General features: G+C 36.7%; 2 protein-coding genes across 4 annotated transcripts in view; one reads left to right on the plus strand and one right to left on the minus strand.

Annotated features, from left to right (window-relative positions):
- Positions 1–26,570, plus strand: part of PTRH2 (peptidyl-tRNA hydrolase 2) — a 1,137,200-nt gene that overhangs the window by 294,697 nt on the left and 815,933 nt on the right. The window lies entirely within an intron of this gene.
- The window catches only part of BRIP1 (BRCA1 interacting helicase 1), a 176,950-nt gene that overhangs the window by 21,106 nt on the left and 129,274 nt on the right, over positions 1–26,570 (minus strand). For both annotated transcript variants that reach the window (XM_050764650.1, XM_050764651.1), the window contains one exon: positions 11,420–11,532. In XM_050764650.1, the coding sequence (XP_050620607.1) occupies positions 11,420–11,532 (113 nt within the window). The remainder of the gene's footprint in view (positions 1–11,419; positions 11,533–26,570) is intronic.

Consider the following 26,570-nt stretch of genomic DNA (forward strand, 5'->3'; position numbering starts at 1 on the left):
CCTCCTTTTTCTTTTGTTTTTGTAGTCCTCATCTGGTTTTGATTGCTGGTTAATTCTGGTCTCATAAAATAAATTGGAAAGGATTGCATCTATTTTTCAGAAGAGATTATATAAAATTTGTGTTATTTCTTCTTTAAATGTTTGGTAATATTTGCTAGTGAACACATCTGGGTGGAGAATGTTTTAGAAGGTTTTTAACTATGGATTCTATTTCTTTGCTATATAGCTATACATGTTATCAATTCCATCTTGGCCTCATAAAATAAACTGAGAAGGATTACATCTTCTATTTTTTAGAAGACATCATGTAAAATTTGTGTTATTTCTTCTTTAAAATGTTTGGTAATATTTGTTAGTGAACACATCTGGGTGGATAATTTTTTAGACGGCTTTTAACTATGAATTCTGTTTCTTTGCTGGATAGCTATTCATGTTATCTGTTTCATCTTGGATGAATTTTGGTATTTTGTGGGTTTTGTGGAATTAATCTACTTCATCTAAGTTATCAAATGTATATGTATAGAGTTGTTCATAGTATTCCCATATTATTCTTTTAATGTCTGTGGAGTCTGTAGTTATACTATTAATACCTCTTTTATTCTTGATATTAGTAATTGTGGCTTCTCTTTTTTTCTTTGCTAATTTTGCTAGAGGTTTATCAATTTTGTTGATCTTTTCAAAGAGTCTATTTTTTTTTTCTTTTTCAACTTGTATTTTATTTTAGATTCTGGGAGTACATGTGCAGGTTTGTTACAAGGTTATATTGCATGATGTTGGAGTTTGGAGTATAGTTGAACCTATTACCCAGAAAGTAAGCATAGAACACAATAGGTCGTTTTTCAGCCCTTGCTTCCCTCCTTCTCTGCCTCCTCTTACATTCGCTAGTGTCTGTGTTCCCATCTTTATGTACATGTGTACCCATTGTTTATCTCCCATTTATAAGTGGTAACATATGGTATTTGGTTTTCTGTTTCTGTGTTAGTTTGCTGAGCATAATGGCCTCCAGTTGCATCCATGTCGCTGCAAGGACATGATTTCGTTCCTTTTTAATAGCTGTGCAGTATTCCATGGTGTATATGTACCATATTTTCTTTATCCAGTCCACCGTTGATAGGTATTTGAGTTGCTTCTATGTCTTTGCTTTTGTGAATTGTGCTGTGATGAACACACAGCTGCATGTGTCTATTTGGCAGAATGATTTATTTTCCTTTGGGCATATAATCAATAATGGAATTGCTGAGTTGAATGGTAGCTCAACTCTTAGTTCAAACAGCTTAATTTTAATTGCTCTGATTTTTTGTTACAATTCATCAATTTATACTTTTTATTATTCCTTTTTTTCCTGTTTGCCTCACATTTATTTAGCTTTTGTTTTTCTAGCTTCGTAAGGTAGAAACTAAGATCACTGATTGGAGGATTTTTTTCCTAAAATAAGCATTTAATGATATAAATATCCATTTGAGCACTGCTTTAGCTGCAGTCCTTACATTTTGATATGCTGTATTTTCATTTTTGATCAGTTCAAAATATTTTCTAATTTTACTTGAAACTTGCTGTTTTGTCTATGGATTATTTAGAAATATGCTGCTTAATTTCCAAGTATTTGGACATTTTTCTGTTATTGATTTCCAGTTTAAACTAGATTAGTAGTTTAATTCCATTACTGTCAGAGAACATACTGGACTTGAGTTGGCTAATAATGTTGCTCAAGTCATCTATATCTATTAGTTTGTCTACTAGTTCTGTTACTGAGAGGAATTTCGAAGTTTCCAACTATAATTGTATATTTGTCTATTTTTCTCTTCAGATCTGTCAGTTTTGCTTCATGTATTTTGAAACCCTGTTTTGGGGTGCATACACATTTATGATTCTTATGTCTTCTTGGTGAATTCACCCTGTTATCATTATGTAATGTTCTCTTTTATCCCTAATTTTATTTGCTTGGAATTCTACTTTATCTGGTATTAAACAGTTACTTGAGTTAGATCATTGGTATTTTGAATTCTGGTCTCCTTTCTTAATCTACCTACTAGTGCTTACTTTTCAGAGTTCTCAAACAGCTATTCCACATATTCTGTCTAGGTTTTTTAGACTATTAAATATGCTTACTTCATCTTATCTAGGACTGAAACACTTGAACTATTTTTTAAAGTTAATTTAATTTTAGCTTTGTAAATTTTAACTTTTATCAAAGAAACACAAACACATAGTTTTATGTTTTCAGTGAAAAACATAACTGTCCTTTCCCCACCCACCTCCTGTTTACAATTCCCATTCCTCGGAAACAATTACTTTCAATTTTTTAGGTAGCTTTTCTGGTTTTTATCTCCATATTTCTAAGGAACATTCATCCTACTACTACTTCTTGGTTTTTGAACTTGAGAACTTATGTACTGATTCTCTCCTGTGGAAGATGTTTATTTCTCTTATACCACTGATACTTCACCATCCCTTCCTGGGAATATTAACAACTGAGCCACATAGTGCACTATAATTACATTTCCTTTATTGTACAAGACTTCTTGCCTTCCCTGGAGTTAATAACTGCCTCTTCTTTTTATGGATTAATTTTTTAATGTTTTCTATCATTAATTAATCCCTAAACCATGCCACAGCTGTAAAAATTCTTCCCAGTATGGTCAAACCTTCTATCCTCTGAACTCAATTTGGACTACTTGCCGCACTGCTATCATCCCAGAGTTTTCCTTCCTGGTTGTTTTAGGAATTATCTTTGCCTCTATTCTGGATTGTAACCCTAGTTTCCTGCATCCTTGATATTCCTTTTTGAATTTTTTTTATTTTGATGGAGCACATCTTCCAGTAACATCTTGAGAAAGTGTCCATTTGAAGCAAATGTTTTAGGTCCTTGTATGTTGAAGGTTTTATTTTGTCTTATAGTTTGTTAGTTTGGCTTGAATAGAACTTAAGTTAGAAATCTAAAATTTCCCTAAAATATTTGAAGACAATTTTTTCTATTTTTTTGGTTTCAGTGTGGCTTTTCAGAAGTCTGTTGTGATTCTGATTCTGTATCTTTTGTGAGATAGAGACTTGTCTTTTTGTCTTTGGAAGATTTTAAGACTTTTTCTTTATCCCCTGGTACTTGGAAAGGACACAGTGAAGTGCTTTGTAGCTTTTCCTCCTTTACCTGTGCCTTAGTGAGCCCCTTCAATCAGGAAATCATGTTATTCAATTCTGAGAAATTTTCTTGAGTTATTTCTCTGAGATGTTTCTTTCCTTTATTTTTTCTGTTCTCATGATCTGGGTCTCCTATTTATCAGAAGTTGGTTATTGCATACTGATCCTCTAATTTTCTAGTTCTTCTTTCCCGCTTTCTCTTTTCGATCTGGAAAATTTCAATTTTATCTTCCAAGCCCTATTATGCATTTAAAATTTGTTGGTATCATGTTAATTTCTAAGAACTTCTTCTTATTCTTTTGTTCTTGTTTCATGGAGGAAATATGGTATATCTCTATGCATATTAATATTTTTTTGAAGATTTCTCCTATCTGGGGTTGGCAAACTATAGCCTGTAGTGTCCACAAAAATAACCCATGTCTTGTTTTTGTACAGCCTCCAATGTGTAGGAATGGTCTTCACATTTTTTTTTTTTTTTTTTTTTTTTTGAGAAAGAGTCTCATTCTGTCGCCCAGGCTGAAGTGCAGTGGTGCAACGTCGGCTCACTGCAACCTCCACCTCCCAGGTTCAAGTGATTCTCTTCCCTCAGCCTCCTGAGTAGCTGGCATTACAGGTGTGTACCACCATACCTAGCTAATTTTTGTATTTTTAGTAGAAATGGGGTTTCACCATGTTGGCCAGGCTGGTCTCAAACTGCTGACTCAAGTGATCATTTTTAAGAGGATTAAGGAAAAAACAAAAAATATGTGACAGACTGTATGTAGCCTGCAAAGCCTAAATTATACACAGTAGTCCCCCACAGCTGCAATCTTGCCTATGGTCAAAGTTACTCATGGTCAAATGTCCAAAAATATTAAATGGAAAATTCCAGAAATAATTCATACATTTTAAAATGCATGCCTTTCTGAGCTGCATGATAAAAATCTCATGCTGTCCCACTCAGGATGTTAATCATCCCTTTGTCCACCATGTCCATGCTGTATACTCTTTTTGCCTGTTAGTCATTTAGTAGCCATCTTGGTTATCAGATAGAAAAAACACAGTATACACAGAGGTTGGTACTACCCATAGTTTCAGGCATTTAGTGGAAGTTGTGGAATTTATCTTCTCTGGTTAAGGAGAGACTACTGTACTGTCTGGCCCTTTATAGAAAGCACTGGCCGGCCGGGCGCGGTGGCTCAAACCTGTAATCCCAGCACTTTGGGAGGCCGAGATGGGCGGATCACGAGGTCAGGAGATCGAGACCATCCTGGCTAACACCGTGAAACCCCGTCTCTACTAAAAATACAAAAAACTAGCCGGGCGAGGTGGCGGGCGCCTGTAGTCCCAGCTACTCCGGAGGCTGAGGCAGGAGAATGGCCTAAACCCGGGAGGCGGAGCTTGCAGTGAGCTGAGATCCGGCCACTGCACTCCAGCGCGGGCTACAGAGCAAGACTCCGTCTCAAAAAAAAAAAAAAAAAAAAAGAAAGCACTGGCCAATCCTTGTTCTAGTCTGTTGTGCTGTTTCTATTTTCTCAGAGTTCTTCTCCTCTGTTTTTGTTTGCTTTGTTGTACTTGTTTTGTTGTTGTTGTTGTTTTGGTCTGTTTTTCATGTTAGAGACTTTCTTTGACAATCTGGTGAAGACTCTGCGCTTACTTAAGAGTAGGCACTAAAACAATGATTGGCAGCTCTGAATGTATGGGTAGAGCTTATACGCTGGGAAGTTTGCTATAGGGTAATTTGGTAGGAACCGGGCCAATTTGTAGATACTTTTTCATGGGGTGGTCAGTTTCCCTAAAGAGGAATTCTACACCCTTGGGAGATGTAAGACTGATTGTCAGCCTACTCAGAGCTAAAAAGAAAGGGGCATGGAGTTCTCACATTCAGTATGTAGAATCCCCATATATAATATTAACCTCCATCTTTAATACATACTCAGCTGTGCCTGGTGTTGAAGAATACAGAGACTCTGTTGTTCAACCTTTCCAGAAGTAAACTTGGGTGAGAGAGGGGGCTAATTGCTTCTTATACTCTCTTGCAACCAAGCCACCTGTTTTTAAACCTCACTTTCATTGACATTTTAGATTGCTCCAAATCCTAGGCTTTTTCATGCATGAATCTGAAAGTTCTTGTTAACTATCATCAGTGTAAATTTAAATTTCAGCTTTGTCTTGCCTGCTAAGTCACTCAGTCATTCATCTGTTTTCCAGTGTTCAAAATTTGTTGATACTGCTTGTCTGTCACTGTCTCCTCTCTCTCTTTGTAACATTGCAGGTTTGACATTTTCATTCCTTTATTATCATAGGATTTTGAGGGGGTGAAGAGTAACATAAATGTTCAATTTTTCTACAAAGACTAAAAAAATCTAAATTTTATAGGGCATTATTTTTTGATATTATTTTAAAGTAATCTATAGGCTCCAAGGCAACGACCATAATAACACTGGGAAGGATAGGAAGATGACTATTGTCAACACTACAGAAGAATATTGAAAGTCAATGGAAAGTCAGTGTGCCACTGTATTTTGGTTCCAGTTTGATTTACATTTAAAGCATTCTGTGGTATGGTAGAAAGGTACTTCTGTTAATGAAACAATTTAAAGAAATAAGATTTCACCTTTTCTTTTTACCATTGTTTTCGAACTGCCTTGCTTAAATGAATTATGCCCACTTGAGACAAAGATTATGCTTTCAGTAAAGCAACAAAGACTAGTTAGGAAACTCATAGTGCAGTTGTAACCTGGTTGCAAAACCATCTGGTATGTTTCCAAAGGCTGTTCTTGTATTTCATAGACTTATATTACTTCAAATACTCCTAACAGTCCCATGTGTGCTTAAAAAAATTAACATTAAAAAGAATCCATTGGTTTCTGCTTACTTTAGATCTTCTGTATCCCTTACAAGAAGAGTGACTCAGAGTATAAGCACCTTTTCTGTCAATCAATATATATTATGAGTTTTATTAAATAACATAAAACATTTGCTTGATCTTTATTTTTTTAATTTTAAAAATTTTACTTATTGATTGGTTTTAAAAGGATAAGCTCCTTTGTAACAAATTATTAATTATTGGCATTATTCTCTGAAAATCAGTAAAATGATAGCTGGGCTCTCCATTTAAAAAAATTAATAAAATACTAAGGTACAGTATTATATATCAATACTATAAATACATGATTTTTATGATATTCCAGGAAAGCATGTTTTGAAGCTCTAAAAGCTCTCTGGGCAATGTTGTATGGTGGGAAAAAGCACTGAACCTCACATTTTTCATTAAACAAGCATTTGAGACTTGGTTGCTGAGAATGTAAAAACATGTAACACATGTTCAAGGAAGAAAACAGGCTATTACAATACAATGAGATATGTGCTATAATACAGATAGCAACCAAAATGCTATAGGTTTACTAAGGTATAAATAACTCTAGTTGGAGAAGTTTTAAAGGTCCTCATAAAGGACATGACTTTCAATGAGGTTTTGATTGCTAAATTTGCCAAATGAATTGTGTGGTAACTTATAAGCCAAGGCAAAGCATAATGAAAGAATATAGTATGTTTGATAGTTTAATAGTGACATGTTTATGTTTAATAGTGAAAAATTCGGTGGCTAGAGGTAGAGCATAAAAATGAAAAATCAGGTATTACAGTTTTAAAAGTGGATGGGACCAAGATGTAAAGGGCCATTTAGTAGCCATATGGCCTTAGAAAAATTATTTAATTTCTCATAACCAGTTTAAAAACAACTCAGGCTGAGGCAGGTGGATCATCTGAGGTCAGGAGTTTGAAACCAGCCTGGTCATCATGATGAACCCCATCTCTACTATAAATATAAAAATTAGCTGGGCATGGTAGTGCGTGCCTGTAGTCCCAGCTACTCAAGAGGCTGAGGCAGGAGAATCGCTTGAACCTGGGTGGAGGAGGTTGCAGGGAGCCAAGATTGCGCCACTGCACTGGGTGACAGAGTGAGACTCCATCTCAAAAAAAAAAAAAAAGCAAATCAAATAAAACATCAAGTAGCAACATGCATTGCTACTGGAAGTGATTGGTAGAAGAATCAAGTGAGATATGTGGAAAAGGTTTGTAAACGAGAAAACCGCATACAAACATAACTTTTGTTTCACATGGTTTCTTGAAATTCAAGGCATTGCTTATACTAAAAGGAAGAAAAATCAACTGAGATAAGTATATTTATTTTCCTAAAATTGAGTATAATGACTAAAAGTAAACAATTTCAAAAATATATTCAAGTTCCCCTAGAAACTATTAGCTGAATATTAAAATTCAAACAAACAAACAAACAAAAAAACACAGGTCAATCAACACAGGGAGACACAAAGTAAGCAGATGTGATGCTTCAATAACCTGCAGTGCAACTTGATTCCAAGTAAAATGGGATTTCTAGGAAGAAAAGGGGAGCAGGATCTCTGTAGCTTAACCGTAGACCTGAATCACTCAGTTTGAAGAAAAACATTTGCAGAATACCATTCTAAAATGATGGGGAGTGGCTGGGTGTGGTGGCTCACGCATGTAATCCTAACACTTTGGGAGCCTGAAGCGGGAAGATCACTTGAGGCCAGGAGTTCAAGACCAGCCTGGCCAACACAGCAAAACCCTGTCTCTACTAAAAATACAAAAATTAGCCAGGCGTGGTGGCATGTGCCTGTAATCCCAGCTACTCAGGAGGTTGAGGCAGGAGAATCACTTGAACCCAGGAGGTGGAGGTTGCAGTGAACCGAGATTGCGCCACTGCACTCCAGCCTGGGCAACAGAGCAAGACTCTCTCTATCTCAAAATAATAATAATAATAATAATAAATAAAATGATGGGGAGCACAGTGGGTGACGTGTTCTAGGGCTTAAATCTAGTTGTTGTAGTCTTATGTTTAAGCTATACACAAATACATATAGCTTACGTATATGCATACATATACATATAGCTATGTCTAAGCTACACACAAATCTGAACTCACATGCAATCTGGTTTACAAATGGGCTAATGTAAGTACGCAAGACACCAGAAAAATCGAAATTTTTAATTTCACTGGGTAAGATCATGATTAGTTGTGGGACTTCTGGTTGAAGTGCAAATATGTCAACTGGTCATGTTTTCATTTTACTCTTATCCTATTTCTTTTTTTTAGATGGAGTCTCCGTCGCCCAGGCTGGAGTGCAGTGGCGCGACCTCAGCTCAGTGCAACCTCCACCTACCAGGTTCAAGCAATTCTCCTGCCTCAGCCTCCCCAGTAGCTGGGACTATAGGCGCCCGCCACCACACCCAGCTAATTTTTGTATTTTTAGTACAGATGGGGTTTCACCATGTTGACCAGGCTGATCTCAAACTCCTGACCTCAGGTGATCCGCCCGCCTCTGCCTCCCAAAGGGCTGGAATTACAGGCATGAGCCACCTCACCTAGCCCAGCCTGTTTCTATGAATTATCCAAATGCCTTACAGCTTCACTAAGAAGTAAATAATTACATAGTTAAGCTAATTACAATTTCACAGAGAAGATAAAATATTAATTTGCAGGCCAAACGCAGTGGCTCACGCCTGTAAGTCCAGCACTTTGGGAGGCCAATGCAGGTGGATCACGAGGTCAAGAAATCGAGACCATCCTGTCCAACATGGTGAAAACCCATCTCTATTAAATATACAAAAATTTGCCAGGTGTGGTGGTGCGAGCCTGTAGTGCCAGCTACTTGGGAGGCTGAGGCAGAAGAACCGCTTGAATGCAGGAGACAGAGGTTGCAGTGAGCTGAGATTGTGCTACTGCACTCCAGCCCAGCCTGGCTACAGAGAGAGACTTCATCTCAAAAAAAAAAAAAAAAAAATTTATTTTGCACAAAATCTAATTATAGCATTTATAAATTAGATGTTGATGCCCTACAATATGAAATTAAGGGATAGTAATGCACCACATAATGATGTTTCTGTCAATGTGTAGTGCATATATGATAGTGGTCCCATAAGATTACAATGGAGCTGAAAAATTCCTATCACCTAGTGATGTCACCATTGTAACATTATAGCACAATGCATTACAAGTGCTTGTGGTGATGCTGGTGTAAACAAACCTACTGTGCTGCTAGTCTTATAAAAGTATAGCACATACAATTATGTATAGTATATAATACTTGGTAATGATAATAACTATGTTACTGGTTTGTGTATTTACTATATTGTACTTCTTATCATTATTTTAGAGTGTACTCCTTTCACTTATATTTTAAAAAAAGTTAACTATAAAACAGCTTCAGGCAGATCCCTCAGGCAGAATTCCAGAAGAAGGCATTGCTATCATAGGAGATGACAGCTCCATGCATGTTATTTATTGGTTCTGAAGACCTTCCAGTGATTCAAGACATGGCGGTAGAAGACAGGGATATTGATGCTCCTGATCCTGTGTAGGCCTAGGCTACTACCTGAGTGTTCATGTCTTCATTTTTTTTTTTTTTTTGAGATGGAGTCTCGCTTTGTCGCCCAGGTTGGAGTACAGTAGGGCAATCTTGGCTCAATGCAGCCTCCATCTCCCGGGTTCAAGTAATTCTCCTGCCCCAGCCTCCCAAGTAGCTGGGATTATAGGCACCTGCCACCACACCCAACTAATTTTTGTATTTTTAGTACAGACGGGGTTTCACCATGTTGGCCAGACTGGTATCGAACTCCTGACCTCAAGTGATCTGCCCACATTGGCCTCCCAAAGTGCTGGGATTATAGGCATCAACCATTGAGCTCCCCATGTCTTCATTTTTAACAGAAAAGTTTACGAAGTAAAAAAAAAAAAAACACAAAAATTTCAAAAATAGAAAAAGCTTATAGAATAAGGATATGAAAATTATTTTTGTAAAGCTGAATAATTTGTGTTTTAAGCTAAGTATTGTAAAAGAGTCAAAAAGGTAAAAAAAAGATAAAAAGTTTATAAAGTAAAAAAATTACAGTAAGCTGGGCACAGTGGCGTATGCCTGGAGTTCCAGCTACTTGGGAGGCCAAGGTGAGAGGACTGCTTGAGCCCAGGTGTTCGAGACCAGACTGGGCAACACAGTGACACCTCATCTCTCAAAAAGAAAAGTTAGAGTAAGCTCGCAGTAATTTATTATTGAAAAAATAAAAATAAATTTACTATAGACTAAGTGTACAGTGTTTACAAAGCCTACAGTTAGTGTACAGTAATGTCCTAGGTCTTCACATTCACTCACTACTCGGTCGACTCACTTGGAGCAGCTTATAGCCCTGTAAGCTCTATTCCTGGTAAGTGCCATGTACATTTGTACCATTTTTAATATACTGTATTTGTATATAATATTTTTACTGTACCTTTTCTACATTTATATACTCAATTACTTACCCTTGTGTTACAGTTGTCTACAGTACAGTAACATGCTATACAGGTTTGTGATCTAGGAGCAATAGGCTATACTATATAGCCTAGATGTATAGTAGACTATACTATCTAGGTTTCTCTAAGTACATTTTATAATGTTCCCACAACAGTACAATTGCCTAACAACTCACTTCTCAGAATATATCCCTGTCATTAAGTGATGCATGACTGTATAAAATGATGATTTAAAAATGAGTTTCACAAAGCACAAATCTTAATGGGCAAGAATATTTAGAAATAGGAGTATCATGATTAAATGTTTAGTAGGCGTTAATTCTTTAGGACCATGATTATGGCTTGTTTTAACCCTTCTTCAATTATTATTTTTTTTTTCAAGACAGGGTCTGGCTCTGTTGCCCAGGCTGGAGTGCAGTGGCATGATTTCGGCTCACTGCAACCCCCACCTCCCAGGCTCAAGCAATCCTCCTACTTCAGCCTCCCAAGTAGCTCACACCTATAATCCCAGCACTTTGGGAGGTTGAGGTGGGTGGATCACTTAAGGCCAGGAGTTTCAGACCCAGCCAACATGGTGAAACCTCATCTCTACTAAAAACACAAAAATTAGCTGGGCATGGTGGCACATGCCTGTAATCCCAGCTACTTGGGAGGCTGGGGCAGGAGAATTGCTTCAACCCGGGCGGTGGAGGATGCAGTGAACCGAGATCATGCCACTGCACTCCAGCCTGGGCGACAGAGTGAGACTGTCTAAAACAATAGCAAATTGTGAGTTTTGTTTTGGGAATAACTTATTTACTCTTTTCAAATTCTACTTGCGACAGCTATTATTGAAAACATACCTATTCCTATGGTTCCAGTTAAATAAAATTTTACCAAATTAATTATAAAGAGTAAAGTAGCAAAACTAGCTTAATATATATAGCCCTGTCACAGATAATATTATATTATATTAAATTTCACTCCACTTACCTACCAAGGGCCTGGTTTAAGGCCCTGTATGCTTGAATTTCATACCACTGACGGCCAGGTAAAAGACCTCTCAATTTTGAATGGTGGTCATTGTATCGTCGTTTTAGTTCAACCTAATAATTTTAAAATTATATTTTAAAATGTAGTAGATAATTAAAGCTCATTTTAAACATCATACTAACTTCTAACAGTTTGAATATACACATTTTTAGGGTAGAGATTTTATTTTGTTTTTCAGTACTGATTTTTTTCATTTCATTAAAACAGTTTTATTTAGCTTTACATTCCTTAAATTATGTAATGCATATAAATAATCAGCTGTGTGATCTCAAAGTTTTATTGAACTTACATTCATTAAATCCATACATTTTCCGTGTACAAGTAGATGAGTTTTGACATATATAGCAATATAACCACCATTATATTATAGAACATTTTCATTACCCTCAAAAGTTCCTTCTTATCCCTTTATAGTAAATTTCTTTCCTCCATTGCTGGCCCTGGCAACCACTGATCTGCTTTCTGTTTTGCCCTTTATAGAATTTCATATAAATATTATCATATATTATGTAATGACTTGTGACTTTTTTCATTTAGTATACTTTTAGAATTCATTCATGTTGAAAGGTTTATGAGTAGTTCATTCTTTCATGTTTATCCAGTCTGGTAATCTCTGCTTTTTAATTGCAATGTTTAGACCATTTACATTTAATGTAATTATTGTTATGATTGGGTTTAAGACTACCACCTTGCTTTTTTTTCCCCCCTATCTGTCCCATTTTCTTTTTATCTTTTGGATCAATCAAGTTTTTTTTCCCCCCACTAATGCTTCCATATTATTCCCACTACTGGATTCTTAGCTATGTCTTTGTGTGTATGTGATTCCTCTAGGGTTTATGATATACATCCTTATTAGTCTACCTTAAAATAATATTATACCACTTCACATATGATGTAAAAATACCACAATATACTTCTATTTCCTTTTATTGTCCTTTATGTGATTGCTGCCATGTATTTAAGTTTGATACATGCTATAAACTCATAAAACATTTTATTATGCTTTAAACAGTACATTATCTTTTAATTTTAAATAAGTTTACAATTTTGAAATAAGTTTAGATTTACAGAAAAGTTCCAAAGATAGTACAGAGATTCCTTATACCCTTTACCCAATTTCCCCTAATTTTAACATCTTATATTACTATAGCTTATGTCAAATTAAGAAATTAACATTAATACATTAGTATTAAATAATCTACGTATTTTATTCAGATTTCCATTTTGTCCCAAAAGATTATCTTTTAAGAGATACTGATTTACCCACAGATTTACCATTTCTGGCACTCTTCATTTTCTTATGTAGATTTAAATTTCCATCTGGTATCATTTTCCTTCTACCTGAAGAACTTTCTTTAATATTAGTAGTGCAGGTTTGCTGGCAATGAGTTCTTTGAGCTTTTGTTTTTTTTCTGAAAAGCCTTCACTATCTTCATTTTTGAGAGATTGTCCCTCTTGATCAAGAATTCTAAATTGACAGGTTTTTTCTTTTGTTAAAAACGGCTTCTCATTATTTTCTGATTTGCATAGTTCTGAAGAAAAAATATGCTATTGTCCTATCTCTGTAATGTTCCCCTTTTAGCGACTTTGGATTGGATTATAATGTGCTGTTGTGTGTATTTTGCTTGAGTTTTATTAAGCTTCTTGGACCTGTAGGCTTACAGTTTCTATCAAACTTGAAAATTTTTCAGCCATTATTTCTCTAAATATATATATTCTTCTGCCTCCAAACACTTCTTCTTCTTCTTGGACTCCAATTACAACTTTATTAGACTACTTTATGTTACTCCACATATCACTGACACTCTTTTTTTTCACTCTACACTTCATTTTGGATAATTTTTATTTCTAAGATTTTAAGTTCACCAACTTTTCCTTCTGCAGTGTCTAATCCATCCAGTGTATTTTTTGTTTCATATTGAGATATTTCACATAGGTATTTAAAAAATAGCTTCTGTTTCTCTTTTCAGTATGCTTATGTTTTCTTCTATCTTCTTTGAACTTACAGAACATAAAACATAAGGTATTTTAAAAATCCTTGTCTGCCAGCCAGTTCTAACATCTCTGTCATTTCTGGTTTTGTTTCTATTGACTGATTTTCCTCTGTATTAGAGGTTAAATTCTCTTCTTTGCATGCCTGCTAATTTTTGATTTGATACTAGACATAGTGAGCATTAAGTCAGTGGTTACTGGATTTTGTTGTGAATGCAGTTAGGGTCCTTGGAACCAGTTCATTATTTTGAGGCTGACCCTTGTTAGGGAAAGTCAAGAGCAGCCTTTAATCTAGGGCTGTTTTATCCCCCATATAAAGGTGAAACTCTACTGATTATTGTATCAAGTACCCCATGTGTTATGAAGTCTTTTCCCTTCTGGCTGCTGGGAACTCAAACTATTCCCAGATATTTGTGAACTCTAGGAATTCTTCTGCCTACTTATTGGTCATATGTAGCTTCCTCTCATGTATATGCCTATCAGTACTGAACCAAAAACTCAAGGGGACGCCAATGCAGATACCTGGAGCTTCCTCTCTATGCAGCTCCATCCTCTCTAGTACTCTGCCTTGCAAATTCTAGCTGCCACGGGCTTTCCCTAAACTTTATCACTTTAGCTCAGTGTGACCACTGAGCTCTGTTGGAGTTTATTCTCCCTGCACTGTGGCCTAGTAATTGTCTTCAGGCAATAATCTGGTGCAACTGTAGTATTCCAAGACAAGTATATCAAATGGTACAGTTGTCCTTTGGTATCCATGGGTGATTGCTTTCAGAACTTCCCTCAGATACCAAAATCCATGGATGCTCAAGTCCTTGATATAAAATGGCTTAGTATTTGCATAACCTATGTATATCCTCCTTTATACTTTAAATAATCTCTGGATTACTTTAGTAGCTAATATGATGCAAAGCTATGCAAATAGTTGTTACATTGTAGTGTTTAGGGAATAACGACAAGAAAAAATCTGCACATGTTGAGTACAGAAGCAATTTTTTTCAAATATTTTCGATTAACACTTGGGTGAATCCACAGATGCAGAACCCATAAATATAGAGGGCCAACTGTGTATTTTTGTAGTAGAAGCCTAAATAAAGATATGTGGAGTTACTTTCTTGAAGAAAATCATTATATTGAAGAGACATCAGGCACCCCTGTGTTTATTGCAGCACTATTCTCAATAACCAAGATATGGAATCAACCAAGGTATCCAACAACAGATGACTGGATAAAGAAAATGTGGTACATATACACAATGGAATACTAAACAGCCATAAAAAAGAATGAAATCCTGTTATTCACAGCAACATGGATGGAACTGAGGACATTACCTTAAGTGAAATAAATAAAAAACATAGTTAAACACCACATGTTCTTGCTCATACGTGGAAGCTTAAAAAAGTTAATCTCATAAAAATAAAAAGTAGAACAGAGGACACTAGCAGATGGGAAGGGGAGAAAGAAGGGAGGAATAGGGAGATATTTGTTTTTTGTCTTGTTTTTTTGAGAGACAGGACCTCAGTCTGTCACCCAGACTGGAGGGCAGTGGTGCGATCATGGCTTACTTCAGCCTTGACCTCCTGGGCTTAAGTGATTCCCCCACCTCAGGCTCCCAAGCAACTTATACAGTAGTTCCCTCTTATAACAAAACTTATACAGTAGTTCCCTCTTATCTGCAGTGGTTTAAGTTAACTGCGGTCAACTGTGGTCCAAAAATATTAAATAAAAAATTCCAGAAATAATTTGTTTTAAATTGCCACTGTTCTGAGTAGCATGATGACATCTCATGCTATCCTGCTCCATCCCACCCAGATGTGAATCATCCCTTTGTCCATTGTATCCATGCTGTACATACTACCCACCAGCAGTTAGTAGTCACTAGTCACTTAGTAGCTGTCTAGGTCTAATTGAGTGTCATGGTGTTGCAGTGTTTAGGTTCAAGTGACCTCTATTTTACTTAATAATACTTTACTAAATTGTAAACCTACTCAAGAAAAAACAAAGTAGTTTCAGTGTAGTCTATAACACTATTAACTTTTTTTTTTTTTTTTTTTGAGACGGAGTCTCGCTCCATCGCCCAGGCTGGAGTGCAGTGGCACGATCTCAGCTCACTGCAACCTCCGCCTCCCAGGTTCAAGCAATTCTCCTGTCTCAGCCTCCCGAGTAGCTGGGACTACAGGCACCTGCCACCATGCCCAGCTAATTTTTGTATTTTTAGTAGAGTCGGGATTTCACATTGTTGGTCAGGCTGGTCTCGAACTCCTGACCTCAGGTAATCCACCCACATTGGCTTCCCAAAATGCTGAGATTACAGGCATGAGCCACTGCGCCCAGCCACTATTAACCTTTTTAAATAAAAGAATATGCTTTAGGAAAGAAAAGAGAACAGTATACTTCTGAAAAGCAGCTTTCAAATTGGGGGAGGTAAAAATTTTTATCTTACTATAAGAGTAAAATCTAAGCTTTTTTCTTTCTTTCTTTTTTTTTCTTTTTAAAAGACGGAGTCTCGCTCTGTCGCCAGGCTGGAGTACAGTGGCGTGATCTTGGCTTACTGCAACCTCTGCCTCCCAGGTTCAAGAGATTCTCCTGCCTCAGCCTCCTGAGTAGCTGAGAGTACAGGCGTGTGCCACCACGCCCAGCTAATTTTTTGTATGTTTAGTAGAAACAAGTTTTCACCATGTTGACCAGGATGGTCTCGATCTCTTGACCTTGTGATCCACCTGCCTCGGCCTCCCAAAGTGCTGGGATTACGGGCGTAAGCCACTGTGCCCAGCCAAAAATCTAAAAACTCAAAACCTCACCCTTTTTATGTTACACTCCCTCAAAAGAATCTATCAAATTTCTAAAATGAAACTTTACAACTAGAATATAAAGGACATAGACTTTGCTTTTTTTTTTTTTTTGACAGAGTATCCCTCTGTCACCCAGGCTGGAGTGCAGTGGTGCGATCTCAGCTCACTGCAACCTCCATCTCCTGGGTTGAAGCGATTCTCCTGCCTCAGCCTCCCAAGTAGCTGGGATTACAGGCACACACCACCGTGCCTGGCTAATTTTTGTATATATATATATATATATTTGTTTTGTTTTGTTTTAGTAGAGGCAGGGTTTCACCATGTTGGCTAGGTTGGTCTCGAACTCCTGACCTCAGGTAATCCACCCACCTCAGCCTCCCAAAGTGCTGAGATTGCAGGTGTGAGCCACCACACCCAGCCAACTTTGCTTTTTTTCCTTTTTTTTCTGAGACAGAGTCTCATTCTACCGCCCAGGCTGGAGTACAATGGCACGATCTCAGCTCACTGCAACTTCTGCCTCTTGGGTTCAAGTGATTCTCCTGCCTCAGCCTCCCGAGTAGCTGGGACTACAGGTGTGTGCCACCATGCCCGGCTAAGTTTTTATATTTTTAGTAGAGAGGGGGTTTCACTGTGTTAGCCAGGATGATCTCGATCTCCAGACCTGGTGATCCTACCACCTTGGCCTCCCAAAGTGCTGAGATTACAGGCGTGAGCCACTGTACCCGGCCCAACTTTGCTTTTTAGGACAACATAAGTAGTAAATGATAATATAACACCATAGTAAATATTAGATGATATGTAAATACCCTTCCTGGAAATTCAGCAATAAAGCATATGATAATTTAGAGGAAAAAATACTTTAAAAATTCTGTCCAGCTGGGAAAAATATATGTATTTCCTACCTATCTCTCAAAAATGTAACTAAAGCATCTTCTCTTCTTCAACAATATTTTCCTCAAAGAAAGTTGACAGCTACTTTGTCAGACATAATAGCTATGTGTTTTCAAAATTTCCTACACCATGGACAGACTGATACATTATAATGGTCACTGTTCCTAAGACAACAGTTGCTCTAGGAAGTACTAGTTATAAATGGAATATTTAGAGCTAATGTAGCAACTATTAGATTAAATAAAATTTTATCTCCTTGGTCTTTTATTTTTCATTAACATAATTCAAATTTTCTCTATGACTACATTATTTTAATTTATTGCAAATTTTCACACACCTTTTACACTCCAAATGGCCTGTAAAATACTGCCAATATTTTACCCAGGGGAATTTATTTTAGATAAAAAGTTTAAAAACCTACAAAAAACCCAAAAAACTCCCAAACAAAAAACAGAACCCTGAAATGAAGTATGTAAAGGTTAACTTGGAAATATTTATTACATAAACAGATTTTTAAAATTAATCAATAATAAAAATTACTTTGTGAGATCACAGTTAATTGGAAAAAGCAAAACTAAGGGTTAAGAAAAGGTAGAAAGTGAGTACACTTTATTTTAATGACATCAGAATCTATTTCACTGTACACTTAGGGATTATCAAGCATGAAAATCAATGCCCAATTTAAAATGACATACAGCATATGTGAAAAAGCCAGTTTCTCCTGCCAGCAAATAGCCTAAATGTTAAGTAAACCAAAGGCTGGAAGGGATTAGTTGAAATGTCAAAAGACAACCTTTTACTTTTACCTGCTCATCCTTATAAACACATTCTTATCCCTCAGGCATGCTTTCCAAACAAATAGTTTCAATGTGCACCAGCAAAAGGCCCAAGGCAAGCTCTGCCATCTTGTAACTGTCAAAGAGATTAGTCTTTGATCTATTTGGGAGGTCATGCCCACATTCACATTAGCCTTATAATCTAACAACATTATACCTGTTGACCAATGCTTCCTTAATGCCTAATGAGACAGACATTTTACATGATGGAAGTTAACTGTGAATATTTTTTTCTAAGTTTTGACAGAAAGTAAACACCATAAACTGAGCTCAAGTGTGGTTTGGGAAGATGATCTTTTAGATCAGTTAACATTACTTTTCAAATACATTTTACAAGCCTTTCCCAAAATAGAAAGCTACACTTAATTGTACTTTCTGGAAACAGTTTAAACCACTTGCTCCCTATCCCCAATAAATTAGTGTATGTGTAATTTTGGAGGGGTGTGAAGAGCAGGAAAAAGACAAACTATTTTATTAAAGGTTGCAAACTGAAGGCCCATAGTTGTGTTTTGTGTGGCCCTTACTGTGGCTTAAAATAATTAAAATTTATTTGCTACCATCTAAAAATCTGGCTATCTCACCACTGCCCTCAACTAACCCACTCATTTAAGTAACCTGTTTAACTCATGTAGCTGCTTGAGTTTGCAACCCATTGGTTCAGATGCTGCATAGATTCACAAAAATTTATCATTTCATAATTGAAGGTCAAGTTTGTACCAAATGTAAAGCACCCTTACTATTATAGTTTTTAGACAAATAAATATATATCTGCATCAAAATCTAACCTGACATAAGTAGAGGTAAGATCCTCAGCAGCAAAGGCATTGATAATTAAGACTGAGGCAGTTTAGAACCGGGTAAAAATACCCAATACACAGATGGCATTCAAGCAGAAGTTATATGATTTGGATTCTGAGTTTTACCATTATATCATAATGTACTTGAGATCGAACAGCAAGTTTCTTAAGTTCTCCATGCCTTGGTTTTATTGGAAACAGTATAAGTAGCAGAGCACTTATAGCAGCAATAGACAATATGAAATAATCAAAAGGATTATACTGCATATGTCAACAAGAAATTAAGGTCACAATTATTAACATTAGACTTTTTCAACTTTCAGTGAAACGCAACAATGTTGGTCTTAAATAGCTTTGTACAAGAGTAGCCTTTTTTAAGTTTATCAGTAGCTTCTGAAAAAATAAATGGTGTGATAAATATGAGCTGGAACTATAAATTCATCTCTTCACTTTACTGCTGCTTCACATGAAAGATGGTGGATTTTATCCCAACTCATACCAATACATATTATATTTCAGTAATAAATGCCTTCCTGAAAGCAATCAATAGAAGAATATAATTTTTTTTCTTGTATATAAGCTTGAAGACAAAAGTTCAAGCCTCCAAATGAGACTAAGGACAAATAATCAGCTAAACTACATAATTAAAAATATTAAGAAAACTTTGCTTCAGAAAAATAAACACATTTGTCTAGCAAACACTCGAGTAGAACAGTTTTATCTTTAGCCAAGGTGCAGGGCCTAAAGCCTAAACATTTACAGCAAACCCAATCTGGAAGACAGAGACTGTGCATTAGAGACATTTGCTGCTCCATATCATCATAGTGTAAACACTTCTATCAGGGTATCGCAATATAAATTCCAATGGTTAGAATTATAAACTCAGCATAAGATCTTGTATGTGATATAATTTAGCTAGATTAAAAAGAATATAGCTGGTTTTATTTCATCTGGCATATTTTCAAGATTTTTGACACAGTTAACCAAATAGTGTGTGTGTATATATACACTTTTTTTTAATGGGGAAAATGAGTTAATTTCTGCCAAGAGTTAAGAAGCCAGGCTCCCTTTTAAGTAAGAATAATAATGATAAAAGCACATTAGAAATGGTTTTTAGTTGTTACTTACTTTCCCTGTTATGTTACAACTTGACCACAATAATCTATCAAGACATAGTAACAGCAATATATTTCACATATGCTTTAAGACTGTTTTGGATAAGGTGCTTTTTTTGTAGAGAAATCTATATTAAACTTAGTATCACTAATTGTCAGTGTTGACAAAAATAACCTGGATATTTCAAATTTAAGAAACAGAACAAAATATATCCCTCTGAAATCAGGTTATCTCCTCTTCTCAACATATTCATCCTCAACTAGTTATAAAAATATGACCAGTTTTTCCTATTAAAAAGTTAATACTCTATGACATGCAAGAAATCTTAGTATGCTTCTTCTGTGAAGGGTGAAGTTAAATTTTTTATTTTTATTTTTTAGAGACAAGGTCTTGCTCTGTCATCCAGAATGGAGTGCAGTGGCATGGTCAAAGCTCACTGCAACCTCCAGCTCCTGGGTTCAAGCAATCCTTCTGCTTCAGCCTCCTCAGTAGCTTAGGACTTACAGACACATGCCACCACACCTGGCTAATTAAAAAAAAATTATTTTAGAGACACAGTCTCACCACATTGCCCAGGCTGGTCTTGAACTCCTGGCCTCAAGCAATCCTCCTGTCTTGCCCTCCCAAAACTCTGGCATTAAGGTGTGATCCACCATGCCTAGCCTAAAAAATTCTTTTTAAGAGTAATGACCTTTGTGTCAATTTAGTTAGGTTATCCATGTTAAAATATTACTCAAACCTGCAAATGTTTAAATTATCATCTCTAGAACATGCCACCATTCATGTTATAGTTTATTTTGAGGAAGAAGGTATAATGGAAAAAAAGAAAAAGCACATGGCTTGGAGTCAAGGCTTTGACACTTAGGTTGTTTGACCTTGGGCAAGTCACAGTACCCCTTTATAATTTCCTTTCTCAATTTCTTCTTCTGTAAGAAGAGGCCTGGAATTAGATGTCTCTTAGCTTTATTGAAGTTGGAGACTGTGTGCCAACCTTACCTTATAGAATTAGTTGAAGAAATAAATGACAATATGCATGAAACAGTAAAGCATCAGATACTAGAGGTAAGTGGACAGGAAAGTCATTACTTACCCCATATTTCTGAAACCCAGTGTAGGTTTTGGTGGACTTTAAATGCTATCATAATATATTGTTGCATGGTATGTGAAAGAAGCCATAAGGCTGTGGAGGCCATATAGTCATTACCTTAGTCTGTTCACCCCAAATCATTTTACCACCTGGACCAATTCCTTCTGAAAGAGCTTTGACTACATTATTCAATGTTTGGCACATAACTTTAGGTGACTTAAAAAGTAAGTTTCTTGGGTTCTTGGAGTGGCTACTTTTTCATCAGGTATCAACGAAAATATATACATTGGCAGAATACATACAGAACAGTGTTCAAACACTTTTGAAACAAATCTTTTAAAAAATAACTTCTACAATTGATCTTAAATTTTCTAAGAAATTGTAGCTAACATTAGCACTCTTTAATATCCTCCATAATACTTTTTGGTCACTTTTCAACCTATGAGGTGTTTTTGAAAGCATAACTATATAAAATATGTTAGTGGTATAATCTATGAGAATGAGTGCATGATTGGTACCATATTAGTCTAAATATTATTTTATTCAAATATCTTACAATCTAGAGTTTTTCTTGTTAAAGTCACATATGAGAGCCCAATAACTATGAATAAACTCTTGCTAGCAATAACAAGTAACAAAATAAAATATTATCTTACGTAAGAAAGCAGTAAATAGAACCAGAGGTTCTTAAAGGAATGAGCCAATATTAAGAGGATTTAATAAGGGGAATGAGTAGTGGTGCATTCAGCAGGTGACAGAGACCTACATCTACCTTATATAACATTGGAAAAAAGCAAGATCACTCATGGAAGAGGCTTTTGGATGCCAGAAGATGTAATATGAAGCATAATGGCTCTCAGGGAATTATATAAAGGTTCCTGGCAATGGTAGCGTAAAAAGTAAAAGCTAATCCCAGTGAGAGGAGGCTCAGACTCAGCTTTCATTATGATTAAACCCTAACATCTAAAAACAAACCTAAGCAAGAGTAAGCATGTACATAAGAAAAAAGATTAAATGAGTACTGGAAAATACTGAAAATATACTTAAAACTTTAAAACTTCATTACCACCACAGTCCAAAAGATGAAGTATAACACTTTTGCTATCTAGATTTTTATTATTACATCCAAATTATATTTCAGGGCCAAGTGTGGTGGCTCACGTTTATAATCCTTGCACTTTGGGAGGATGAGGCAGGAGGATCACTTGAGGCCAGGAGTTCAGGACCAGCTGGGGCAACATAGCAAGACCCTGTCTCTCACATGAAAAAATGCTCATCATCACTGGCCATCAGAGAAATGCAAATCAAAACCACAATGAGATACTATCTCACACCAGTTAGAATGGCGATCATTAAAAAGTCAGGAAACAACAGGTGCTGGAGAGGATGTGGAGAAATAGGAACACTTTTACACTGTTGGTGGGACTGTAAACTAGTTCAACCATTGTGGAAGACATTGTGGCGATTCCTCAACAATCTAGAACTAGAAATACCATTTGACCCAGTCATCCCATTACTGGGTATATACCCAAAGGATTATAAATCATGCTGCTATGAAGACACATGCACACGTATGTTTACTGCGGCACTATTCACAATAGCAAAGACTTGGAACCAACCCAAATGTCCATCAGTGACAGACTGGATTAAGAAAATGTGGCACATATACACCATGGAATACTATGCAGCCATAAAAAAGGATGAGTTCGTGTCCTTTGTAGGGACATGGATGCAGCTGGAAACCATCATTCTCAGCAAACTATCGCAAGAACAGAAAACCAAATACTGCATGTTCTCACTCATAGGTGGGAATTGAACAATGAGAACACTTGGACACAGGAAGAGCAATATCACACACCGGGACCTGTTGTGGGCTGGGGGGAGGGATAGCATTAGGAGATATACCTAATGTAAATGACGAGTTAATGGGTGCAGCAGACCAACATGGCACATGTATGCATATGTAACAAACCTGCACGTTGTGCACATGTACCCTAGAACATAAAATATTAAAAAAAAAAAAAAAATGACCCTGTCTCTGCAAAACAAAAATTAGCTGGGCACGGTGGTGGGAATCTGTGGCCCTAACTACTTAGGAGGCTAAGGCAGGGGGATCATTTGAGCCCAGGAGTTTGAGGCTGCAGTGAGCCATGATCACGCCACTGCATTTCATCATGGGTAACAGAGACTTTGTCTCTACATATATATATATAATCTTTCAAACATAAGCAAAGGTTTGATTTTTTTTTTTTTTTTTTTGAGACAGAGTCTTGCTGTGTTGCCCAGGCTGGAGTATAGTGGCATGATCTTGGCCAGTGCAACCTCTGCCCCCTCAGTTCAAGCAATTCTTGTGCCTCAGCCTCCCTAGTAGCTGGGATTACAGGTGTGTGCTATGACACCTGGCTAATTTTTGTATTTTTAGTAGACACAGGGTTTCGCCATGTTGGTCAGGCTGGTCTCGAACTCCTGACCTCAAGTGATCCGCCCGCCTCAGCCGCTGAAAGTGCTGGGATTATAGGCGTGAGCCACCATGCCTGGTCACAAAGGTTTGATTTTTAAAATATATGATCACTTTCTACCTTTGAGATATTATTGCCAAGAATATTTGATTCAGAGCTTTTCAAATGTGAATGTGAGTTTTGGAATAAGACATATGGAATCATAGCACTTTGATAACTCATGTTTTATCTTAGAAAGTAATGCAGACTTCTGATTTCAGTAAGTTGAAAAACAAAACAAAACAAAACCCAGACATTTCTTTTTCCCTTGCCTGTCAGAGAAACTGCCTTCAAATTAAAAGATAAATAGGAAAGAGAAACACAGTCTCCAACTTCAATAAAGCTAAGAGCCATCTGATTCCAAGCCCCAGTATATGAACATAAAAGGTAGATGGACAAATGTTAAATGACTAAGCAGAAAAGAGAAAGTTCAAACCAACGTACCTACAGAGCTACTGCTAGGACATATGCCAGTCTGACCTGCAGCAGTTCAGAAAGTCTCAGGAAATGGAGGTATAAGGAAACTGTTGGGAGGATGTGTACCACAAAGATGAATGAAACAGTAAGCAAGAAACAAGAGGAAGATCTGAGACCCAGGAAACTGGCAATCCATCACAGTAGATCGACGAATCAAATTCCTAGGATGATAGCAGTTATTGGATGATAGCAGGATATTGGCAGTTATCTGGGCTTGATGAGCAACTTAGTCCTGACTGAAGTAGAAGATCAGGAGGCTCCAGAAGTGATGTCTCCAGGGGAAAAAAGGAACTGGCCTGTTATCTGAGAGGTCTGATAGAAAAACTGTATTGAGAGGCATCGCATACAACTATTGGAAGGTGACAAATTTATTTAGATAAAGATCTTTTAAAAAGAGAAAAAAAAGGGAGTGGAAGAGAGGAGGGTTCTATCAACCCTAAAGTTCAAAACAGGAAGGAGGCCAGGCGCCTGTAACCCCAACACTTTGGGAGGCCGAGGTGGGCGGATCATCTGAGGTCAGGAGTTTGAGACCAGCCTGATCAACATGGAGAAACCCCATCTCTACTAAAAATACAAATTAGTTGGGCATAGTGGTGCATGCCTGTAATCCCAGCTACTTGGGAGACTGAGACAGAATCACTTGAACCCTGGAGGTGGAGGTTGTGGTGAGCCAAGATCGTGCCATTGCACTCCAGCCTGGGCAACAAGATTGTTGCTTGCGGTCCGTCTCAAAAACAAAAACAGGAAGGAAGGAAGGAAGGAAAGGAAGGAAAGGAAGGGAGGAAGGAAGGAAAAGAGAGAGAGAGAGAGAGAAAGAAAGGAAGGAAGGAAGGAAGGAAGGAAGGAAGGAAGGAAGGAAGGAAGGAAGGAGGGAAGGAGGGAAGGAGGGAAGGAAATAATTTGATTACAGTGAACAGTATGTTCATAGTCATGATAATGTACATCATAACTATAAATTTAATTAAAAATTGTAATATAACTATATTGGGAGGCTATAAGAAGGAAAAAGCAGAGTAAGTGAGGTAAAATCCTGTCTCAAATAGGAATTTAATAGTTCATGTCTAAAACTGATTAAATAAAGATAAAATATGGAGGTAAATACCAGATAAAATAGCTGAAGAAGTGAAAGTCACTGTCTGTCAGAAGCAGGGGCTAGGAGTGGGGTGCAGGCCAAAAGACTGTTATAAGAAAAAGCTATCTACTGTATTTAGTGTACATTAGGTTCTTGGTAAGTGCTTTACTGGATGTTTTTCAACTTGATAAATCATAATTTAAAAACAAATGCAGATTATTAATTTTAATTCATTGCATACATTTGTATGCCTCACTATGTACAACAGTGGTGCTCAACCAAAAGCAATTTTGCCTACCAGAAGATAATGGCAATGTCTAGAGATATTTTGGGTTGTCACAGCTGGTGGCAGGGTGACAGTGGGGGGTGTCTAGATCCCACTACTAGCATCTAGTGGGTAAATGCTAGAGATGCTGTTAAACATCCTGGAATGCACAAGATACCCCTCAGAACAAAGAATTACCCAGTCCAAAATGTCAGTAGTGCCAAGTTTGAGAAACACAGCTTGAAAATAATTTCAGGCCACAAATCTGGTATACTTGATGCAGTAGGAAAATACACTAGAGTTATTTGTATAGCTTACTATAGTCACTGACGTACTGACTACAGTTAGAAAGTATAAACTGAACACATTCCCAAGCTTTCAAGCCTTTAATCCTAGGGAAAAACAGGAAAGAGTGATGTTGTAAACATGGAACAGCAGTATCTACTACAGCTTATGTTATCTGAGACCTTAAAGCTTTACAGTTAGAAAAAAAGTGTCACCTGAAGCCCATCTACATGTCTACACTCTGTAGCCATTGGGAGAATTTGACTGAATAAACAGATTAAAATTCACAACTAAAATTCTCCTCTAAAGAAAAAAATTAGTTATTTTCAGAGAAGCTAAAAAACAATCCCACCACTGCCCTTAAGGTAGAGCTGCTGATTATGCTCTGTGCCAACATAAGTAGGTAAACGTCAATCAACCTTACAAGTCCTCAGGATGATAATTTCACTTTTAAATCCTCCAACCTAGTTTGAGGCAAAATTAATATGTAAAGGTCAAAGTTCCTCGTCTCACCAAAAATAAGATGAACACAAGAAAATAACTTCAGAATTGTTCAGAAATCAAAACCAAAAGTTTTTATTTATTATCCAGAGAAATTTCCAGCAACATTTTCAGGCATGGCTTTTTTTTTTTGCTAAGGAAATACAACAACATGAGTATTAGGAGAAAAAGATTATCAACCGAACTTGCTTAAAATTTTGTGATTTTAAATATTTCTATCCTTGATCCCAAAATATCTTGTAAAAATATGGAGAATTTAAAAAATTAACCTCAGCAATTCATCCATTTGTTTTGTGTTTTTTTGTTTGTTCATTTTTCAGAAGGGACGGAAACAGGGGTTTCATTAACCCATTTTTCACAGGCCAAAGTAAATATACAATTTGTTAACCTAGACAGCTTACTTAGATTTAGACTAGGTTTTAATTTTGGAATTTCAAGATATACTTAGAAACTGCTTTTAAAATACTTTTGGCCAAACTATCTTT

This window comes from Macaca thibetana, chromosome 16 (assembly GCF_024542745.1).
Source record: "Macaca thibetana thibetana isolate TM-01 chromosome 16, ASM2454274v1, whole genome shotgun sequence".
Taxonomy (NCBI): Eukaryota; Metazoa; Chordata; class Mammalia; order Primates; family Cercopithecidae; genus Macaca; species Macaca thibetana.